General features: G+C 40.5%; 1 protein-coding gene across 4 annotated transcripts in view; it reads left to right on the plus strand.

The window, feature by feature from the left end:
* arhgef9a (Cdc42 guanine nucleotide exchange factor (GEF) 9a) overlaps positions 1–6884 on the plus strand; it is a 39570-nt gene extending 32686 nt beyond the window's left edge. For all 4 annotated transcript variants that reach the window (XM_058382870.1, XM_058382866.1, XM_058382868.1 and 1 more), the window contains 8 exons: positions 1–138; positions 796–975; positions 1489–1721; positions 4428–4557; positions 4679–4810; positions 5371–5614; positions 6410–6478; positions 6647–6884. The exon at positions 1–138 is cut by the window's left edge and continues 78 nt beyond it. In XM_058382870.1, the coding sequence (XP_058238853.1) occupies positions 1–138; positions 796–975; positions 1489–1721; positions 4428–4557; positions 4679–4810; positions 5371–5614; positions 6410–6478; positions 6647–6801 (1281 nt within the window). In that variant the 3' untranslated portion in view covers positions 6802–6884. The remainder of the gene's footprint in view (positions 139–795; positions 976–1488; positions 1722–4427; positions 4558–4678; positions 4811–5370; positions 5615–6409; positions 6479–6646) is intronic.
* The last annotated feature ends 2457 nt before the right edge of the window (positions 6885–9341 follow it).

Here is a 9341-nt window from a genome sequence, read left to right on the forward strand (position 1 = left end):
GCTAGTCCAAACCCGAGCAGTGACTGTGTGTGTTTGAGCCAGACAGCGCAGAACCGAGACCAGATGAGGGCCAACGTCATCAATGAGATCATGAGCACAGAGAGACACTACATCAAACACCTAAAGGACATCTGTGAGGTAAAACACACACATACACACAAACACTGTTTATGACATTTTGTTTGAACGGACATGCTAATGTTAGCCACCCAGTAAAATACGCTAAACTGGTGTCTGTGAGATTCCATTCCCTACTAGCTACATTAGCTTCATAGATTCGGTGAAAATCTGAAAAAGCATTTTGGGTAAAGAGGACATTTTGGATGCCTCTCATTTTTTCCGAAATCGTTTAATACCAGCTAAACACCAAAACAACACACACACACACACACACACAATCATTAGTGTTGCCTCAGCTCAGTGGCTTTACCCATGGGAATTCAGAAAAAAAGGCTTGTAAAAATGGAACCCTACACACACACACACACACACACACAGCCTCCACAATCTCTAATGACTCTTAGAGGTTATGCAACCAGAAAGAAGAGCTACACCGAGGCGAAAATTCACTCAGCAATAGCACACACACACACACACACACACACACCATTCTTTTGGCTGTAGTCCATCACTACAACATTTCAGACCCAAATAAAGCAGTACTACATATAAAGATCTTGTTTAGGTCTCTTCATAATAAAAAGAGTTATTAAAAATGTGTGTATGTGTGTGTGTGTATGTGTGTGTGTGTGTATGTGTGTGTGTCTGTGTGTGTGTGTGTATGTGTGCATTCAGGGTTATCTGAAGCAGTGCAAAAAGAGGAGAGACATGTTTAATGATGACCAGCTGAAGGTGATCTTCGGGAACATTGAGGACATTTACAGGTTCCAGCTCGGCTTTGTTAGAGATCTGGAGAAACAGTTCAACACCGAAGAACCTCACCTGAGTGAGATCGGACCCTGCTTCCTTGAGCATGTTCGTACACACAAACATGCACATACACACACATATTTTTAATAACTCCATTTATTATGCATTATTATATGTATTTAATATTGATAGCATGAAAATCTAATTAACAATAGTTTCCTGAATTTTTGTTTTTCCCCTAAAGGCATAATTAACTATAATTTCCTACTACATTTGTTAAAAATCTGAAGATACTAATTCATGTAGCAAGCTAAAACATTATACATTATTTTAAAAAAAACATAACTAGCATATGAAGATGAAGAAAATGGGTGGGGTGAATGAGCAGGAAGCAGAGGTAGAACTGGTCACTCTCTTAGTTACAAAAATAGTCTAGTCAAGTTTAGTAGCAAAATATTGTCACCTCTATGCTGATTAACTGACCTTCGATGTGTCCTTACGCTGATCCAGAAAGAGCAAAATATTCCCTGAACATTAGCCGTGGTATTTTCAGGTGTGTGTATCCCAGAAGTGTGTATCACGTGGTGAGACACGTGTTTGTGTGTCTTCTCTCGACAGCAAGACGGATTCTGGATCTACTCGGAGTACTGTAATAACCATGTCGATGCGTGTATGGAGCTCACACGTCTCATGAGAGATAGCCGGTACCAGAACTTCTTCGAAGCATGCCGATTGGTCCAGCAGATGATAGACATCGCCATCGATGGCTTCTTGCTAACTCCAGTCCAGAAGATCTGCAAATATCCTCTACAGTTAGCAGAACTGTTGAAATACACTGTACAGGAGCACAGGTAACATTCAGTTACAGTGTGTTAGCATACACATGCACAAGTCTGACTCACAAATCAAATGACATTCAAAAACGTACGTGTTATAGTGTCCGTTGGGAGGCTTTTGTTGGGAGAATTTTATTAAGAAGAGAACATATGTTTATGATTTGCATGACTGCTGGAGAGTTTTACTGACATACACTACAATTCCTGCCGCTTGCCTCCTGCCTCCTTCCACAGATCAGTCATCCTCAGCAAACCCCCTGCTGGAAACAGTAGGACTTCCACTTCTCTGTGTATGCTGGGCAACACATTAGGCTAATGCTAGCTCCAGTTGTTGTTATCCATGTTGCTGCATACAGGCTCATCTTTACCTCAAATGCAGTAATCTTTACAGGTGAAACTAAATGAAGCTATAATTCCTTAAGTCACTGTTACAAAACCTGGTCCTCACAAGTACAACAATACCTGAATGTGTGTGTCTTGGCCATGCGCTTTTCACATCTAGGAGTACTTCCCTTGTGGTGGCTCCCCCTTTGCTCCCTCAGGTGCCACCTGGCAGCTTCCCCTGATGCTCTAATGGTCCATCTGAAAACCTTAATGCACCTTGCAGAGTGATCTCTTACTCAAGGCAAAGGTTTCTGGACCAGCTCCAACTGGCAAATTGCCTTCTTTTATATGATCTACAGATCATCTGTTTCCATCCGCTGGCTTCCTGGACCCTAGGCACATTACCAGTGACAGAAGCTTAATCTTCCTCAGATGTAGATGCGCCTCTTTCTTAAACATGAACCCAGGAAAAACAGAACATCTCCTAGATTTTGGCTAATGACATGATAAATGTCTCCACTGATGCCTTGAAGGTCTTCACTTGCTCATAGACTTGTGTCTGTCCAGATCTACTCTCTTGGTTTTTGTTGTCCTGTATGTGCCAGCAGTCCTGCGGCCACAGTACAGATGGATGACCAGGTATGCTAACAGTGTTCTGCAGTGCACTCCTGCAAGGTCTGTGAAAAAAGATCCCAAGGAGTCCCACAGTGCAGAGTGGCTCTGTTTCAAGGGCAGGAGGGACCTCGTTGCTGTTTTTTTGCCAACTCAGGAAATGGGTCTTGGCATTGTCATGATTTTTAGTCCTTCCGTCCTACCTTCAGCAGGTCAGTGCAGTTTGGCCTTGTGGTGTCCCTGCTGTCCACCTCACCTGTCACTTGGGGCCTCCTCCATTGCAATGGTCTCATCTGAGCAGTCACTGACCAAACCACTAGTTCCATGTGGGATTCAAACATATGTTGGGTCTTTGCAGAATGCCTCTAAATCTGTGTTTTAGAGAAGATAAAATAAAATTAACCAGAAGCTTTTTGCAGTTTTGCCATCATCCCATCAGGGCAGGTTTTCTGTGACACTGTCATTAAGTAAAGTAGGCTTTATTGGCCACATATACATTACTGCACAGCGAAATTCTTTCTTTGCATATCCCATCCTTGGGGGTTGGGGTCAGAGCACAGAGTCAGTCATGATGCAGTGCCCCTGGAGCAGGGGGCGTTGGGGGCCTTACTCAAGGCCCCAATGATAGCAGCTTGGTGCTGAGGCTTGAACCCTGATCTGTTGTTCAACAACCGAGAGCCTTAACCTCTTGAGCTACCACCACCAACACAATATTTCTGTTGGGTTTATATACACCAACTAAAACGTTACTAATCTACAGTATATTGGCAAAAGTTTTGGGACACCCCTCCAACTCTGTAAATTCAGGTGTTGTTTTTCAGGGGTTGGACTCGGCCCTTTTGTTCCAGTGAAAGGAACTCTTAATGCTTCAGCTTCATACCAAGACATTTTGGACAATTCCATGCTCCCAACTTTGTGGGAACAGTTTGGGGATGACCCCTTCCTGTTCCAACATTACTGCACACCAGTGACCAAAGCAAGGTCCATAAAGACATGGATGAGTGAGTTTGGTGTGGAGGAACCTGACTGGCCTGCACAGAGTCCTGACCTCAACCCTATAGAACACCTTTGGGATGAATTAGAGCGGAGACTGAGAGCCAGGCCTTCTCGTCCAACATCAGTGCCTGACCTCACAAATGTGCTTCTAGAGGAACGGTCAAAAATTCCCATAAACACACTCCTAAACCTTGTGGAAAGCCTTCCCAGAAGAGTTAAAGCTGTTATAGCTGCAAAGGGCAGGACAACTCCATATTACATTCATGTGCATTTAAAGGCAGACGTCCCAAAACCTTTGGCAATATAGTGTATGAGATGTATTATAAGGCATGACTGTACTTAACTGGCCCTTTTTTATACTTTTACTGCTGATTATTTTCTTGCTTTGCCTTTCATCTTTCATTTCACTGAAACAGACCCATTTTTGACACTTGCCTAGCATCCAGTGGGCAGAACATAAGGCAGACACTCACTGCTCTTTTTTACACTTCTAACATGAGAACATAAACTTATACTAGACTCAAAAACTGCTACAGCGCTGCCAGAACTTAGTGAGCAGAAAACTATTAGCAGAAAGTGTCTCCTGGCTACTGAGTTGAACACCAGCCATTGTTGAACACTTGTCTCAAAAGTGCTAAAAGGAAGCTGCTGGGAAGACGTTCAAATGAGTGGTTATAGTGTAAACACACACACACGCACACACAACCACAAAAATAATACTGATATCTGCTACTTTTCTCCTCCACCCTTTCACTCTTCCTGTCCTCCTCTCCACCCCATCTCTTGCAGTGATTACCGGTACGTTGCTGCAGCGTTGGCTGTTATGAGAAATGTAACTCAGCAGATTAACGAAAGGAAACGAAGACTGGAGAACATCGACAAAATCGCTCAGTGGCAGGCATCTGTACTGGACTGGGAGGTGCGAATCTTCTCATTCTGGATCCATGACAATAAACACATACCTCAATAAATATGTCAAGGTATGACTCCTAGACTCGTGAAATGAGGCGGTTTTGGACTGTGTGCATGTGTGTGTACAGGGTGAGGATGTCCTGGATAGGAGCTCTGAGCTGGTGTACACTGGAGAGCTGTCCTGGATCTACCAGCCTTATGGGAGGAGCCAAACACGCGTCTTCTTCCTGTTTGACCATCAGATGGTCATCTGTAAGAAGGTGAGAAAGAAAAGGAGGGGGAGAGGAATATTAGTATGAAAATGATGGTGTGAATGTTTAAAAAAAAGAGGGAAACAGAAAAAGGCAGTCGGAGAACAAACAAGAAAGAAAGAAACTGAGATAAGAAAGAAATGATGACAGAAACTGGAAAGGAAAAAAAAACAAAGAGCTAAAGAATGAACCAGACAAAGGTATAATGAGGAAGAAAGAAAGAAAGAAAGAAAGAAAGAAAGAAAGAAAGAAAGAAAGAAAGAAAGAAAGAAAGAAGGAACGAAGGAAGGAAGGAGAGGTATAGAAAATAAAAAATGGAAACAAAAGGAAAAAGGGACAGATCTGGATGAAAATTAATCAACAAGACAGAACGAAAGAGAGAAAACAGAGGAATGAATAAAGCGGAAGAATAAACGAGAAGTGAAGATAGTTGAGGATGAAGAGATAGAGTAGATAGCATAGTGTAAAAGTCTGGGTCTGATCTTCAGTGTGTATTAAAATGTGTTACTTTTAAATAATAATAAACTTTTGCTGCTGTTACACAAGAACTTCCTCCTGTCCGCTAACAGGACCTGATCCGGAGAGATATTCTGTACTATAAAGGGCGGATCGATATGGACCGCTACGAGGTTCTGGACGCTATCGACGGCAGAGATGACGATTTTAACGTCAGCGTGAAAAACGCCTTCAAACTCAGCAACAAAGACTCGGACGAAATCCACATTTTTCTGGCCAAGAAGCTGGAGGAGAAAATCCGCTGGCTCCGAGCGTTTCAGGAAGAACGCAAGATGGTGCAGGAGGACGAGAAGATCGGTGAGTCTGGAACTCGGAGAGCTCAAGCTGTTTCTATAGCAACAACTTTACCATAAAAATGCATTATATATTAAGAACATTATTATATGAGGAACCTGATATAAGGAATTTAAATTATTTATATTTTAATAGTCATATAACTTAAAAACCTGCTTTAAACTTAATAACTGTAATGAATTTAAACAAAAAACCTTGAAAACTTGAATCTTAAAATAAAATTCATTAGAAAGTTGCTAAATTATTTCAATCTTTGAAACGAAACTTCAGATTAACTTCAAGTAAAAACATAAAGATTGTATAATAGGATATAATGTAATAATAATAATAATAATAATAATAATAATAATAATAATGTAATATAATATGAAATAAAGTTTGCAAATCTAAAATAATGGAATACATTTTACTGAAATAAAATCCAGATTTAAATCTAAATAAAGAATAGAATTTATAGGTATAATATTTTATAACATAAAAAATAGAAAAAAATAGTAAATTAAAGATGGAGCATTAAATTAACATGGAGCCTTTATTCTATTATTATTATTATTATTATTATTATTATTATTATTATTATTATTATTATTGTTGCTGTTGTTATTGTTGTTATTATTATTATTGTTGTAGTAGTTATTGTTATTATTATGGTTATTATTGTTATTATTATTATTATTATTATTATTATTATTATTATTATTATTATACTTGAACAAAGCCGAGGTTCTTCTTGGGTCAGTGTTTTGGATGATGCTCCTGGATTTTGATGTTAATGAACCGAATGGTTTTGACCTTCAGGGTTTGAGATCTCAGAGTATCAGAAGCGACAGGCGGCTCTGACGGTCAGGAGAGTAACCAAACAGAAAGGTACGACAAGCTAGAGCTGAGAAACCTTTCATATTTATAATAATTTTACTGACCTCTTAACTTTTAGTTAAATATTTAATTGTAAATGTTATTATACCTGTCTGTGTACATGAGGCGTCTATGGTAATGTATATCTGTGTGTGTGTGTGTGTGTGTGTATGTTTTCAGGTGTGGGACGGTCGGCCCCGCCCTCCTACCCTCCCCCGCTGGACCCCGTGAACCCGGGTCACTTCCTCCTCCCAGACGGATACGAGTACGAACCCAAACGCAGCACGTCACCTTTCTGGCACAACATCAGCCGCTTAGCGCCCTTTAAGAAATAGCCACCGAGCGATCTTTCAAACGAGCAAAACCACCAACGAACAAACAAAACACTCTCTGACGAAATGAAACAGAAGAAGCACTACCCCACCCCCCACCCCCGAAAAACATCACCGCCGAGCGAAAACACACGGACCGCTGCGACTTTCTGCAACAATCAAAACGTTTAAAAAAATCAGAAGAAGCACTATCGTAAATATCTTTTTTTTAGGAGGAGAGATTCAAAACACACACACACAGAGTTGGAGAGAAGAAGCTGTACTGGGTTACAGCGCCCCCTGATGGACTGAATGCACTGAACTGTATACATACGACATAACACACACTGGAGAAACACACGCACACACACACACACACACTCACACACACACAGTAACGGTTATACACACTTGTGCATCCTTTTGAAAACCCAACCACAAGCCCTACGTTGCTCCGTTCCTTCGTCCGATGGGATTTTCGATAAGTGTTTTGTTTCCCTTTTCTCTTCAAACGAGTGACGAATCATTTTGGAAGAAGAAGAAAATAAAAAAGAAACACACACACACACACACACTTGATAAAGCACTAACGACTCTCCGCTCTCTAGCGCCGCCCTGGTGTTCCTCCGTGCACTGTGACTAATCGGGGCATTTCTGTCTCTTTCTTTCTATCCTTTCTCCTCCCAGCTTCAGACCCCTTCATCCTGCACTACTCTTTGGATATGTTTTTTTTTTTCTTCTTACGTGTGTGTGCGAGTTTCTCCGTGTGTTGCATTCTATCAGTTCTGCATGAAAATACGAGCCGGTTCCGATTACAGGTATTTTATATTCTTACGGGTCAAAGTCGTTAAAAAAAAGAGAAACATTTTTGTACTGAACAACTGAAAAAAAGCTATTTTTCTCCATGCGAAGGTTTCTCCTCGGAGCGACGAGTCGACTCGCCGGGATGTTTCCTCTTCTTCATCGGCGGCTTTCGCTAACTCACCTACGTCTCCGTGAATATGTCCGGGGTTGTCATGGTAACAGTGTTTATAAGAAAGTGATTGCGACAGATCAGCGATAGCGGCGCTCCCTCTTCAGAGGACCTCCTGGAGTCCGTGTGCTAGCTAAACAGTTACTAAGCTAGCGTGATGTCACAGTTACCATGATGACTCTGTTCACAACGTGCTGAGTAGATCGAGCTGACTCGTAAACAAATATCCTTAAATTTATTTGAAAAGATGAAATCAGTCCTGGAACAAAACCCACGTTCAGTCTGATACCGCGCCGGCATCCGATCTTAATTAGCGATGAAGCCGTGAAACATCCCCGAGGTTTTAACGCTCGAGTCTCGACTCAGTTCTACTAAACGTACGTTTTTTTCCAGTTGTTAAATACAATCTGGGGCTCAATCCACTAACATTAGCAAGCTAACATTAAGAATAGACAGCAGTTAGCAAGCTAATGTTCAAGCTAACGTTTAGCCAAAAATTAAATTTTGCAAAATTTTCTGCTTAATAGAATCGATTAGCCAGGACGCGTCTGAAAGTCTGAAGTTTGATTTACAGAAGGCTAATGCGGCTAACACGTGCGTATAGCTAAGAGCTGAAAGGTTAGCATTGTGTTAATTTCCACACGTCGTGTTCCTGGCTAATTAGCAAGTGAAAAACATAATGTAGGTTTTTATTTTTACCACATTAGCAATTAGCTGCTAACATTCGGAGAATAAACTAGCACCATGTTCTATAACAAGCTCATTTTTAATCTTTATCTTTAATCAGTTTTTAATGCTATCGATCGATCTGCACCCCAGACTTTGATTCAATCTGATTGTCTAATGTTGATGATTTATTAGCTGGTTGGATTTTTTATTTTTGTTGCTAATCCTCTCTCTGATATTGTGCCAAAACAGTTCGGTTGCCAAATTTTTTCCCGAAACAGGTGCACTGTTCCCTGTCCAGGTGGAACCCAGGTATGTGTCTTCTCAGGCGACGTTTTCAATTTATTAAAGTTATCTTTAACTAAGCTAATGCTGCTAGCGTTAGCTTTTTAGGGTTTCTTTTCTTTTTTCTTTTTTTTGTTTATTTTCCTCAGAAAAAAAAAGGACTTGTGCAAGATTTAATTTATGGTATATTCAATTTTTTGAAAGATAGTATTTAGTCCAAATCACAATATTTAAAAGTATGAATATAAAGCATTATTTATTCTATTATAATGTGATATTTTTTCCACGTTGATGCTCTTTCTGGATTTTGGGCGTGGCTGAAGGACAGGAAGTGGATTGTGGTTGCTGATGAGAAGGTGAAAGACTCTGGAGAGGAAGGTTACAGCCAAGTGGATGATGATGATGATGATGATGATGTTATGTTGCACCATATGTACTAAGTGCCATATTAAAATACTATTAGGTTATGAAAGAAAATATCAGTTTAATGTTTTAATTTGGTGATCTGATTGACATGATATCAATATTTCATAATAAACTTCGTTATGAACACCAACTTCCTGTACTGTGCTCTCTCTCTCTGATCCTCAGCAGCTGCTCAAATCTGGCAACCCTGAGCTCCTCTGGAGCGTTATTCCTT

The sequence above is a fragment of the Hemibagrus wyckioides genome, linkage group LG28 (assembly GCF_019097595.1).
Source record: "Hemibagrus wyckioides isolate EC202008001 linkage group LG28, SWU_Hwy_1.0, whole genome shotgun sequence".
NCBI lineage: Eukaryota > Metazoa > Chordata > Actinopteri > Siluriformes > Bagridae > Hemibagrus > Hemibagrus wyckioides.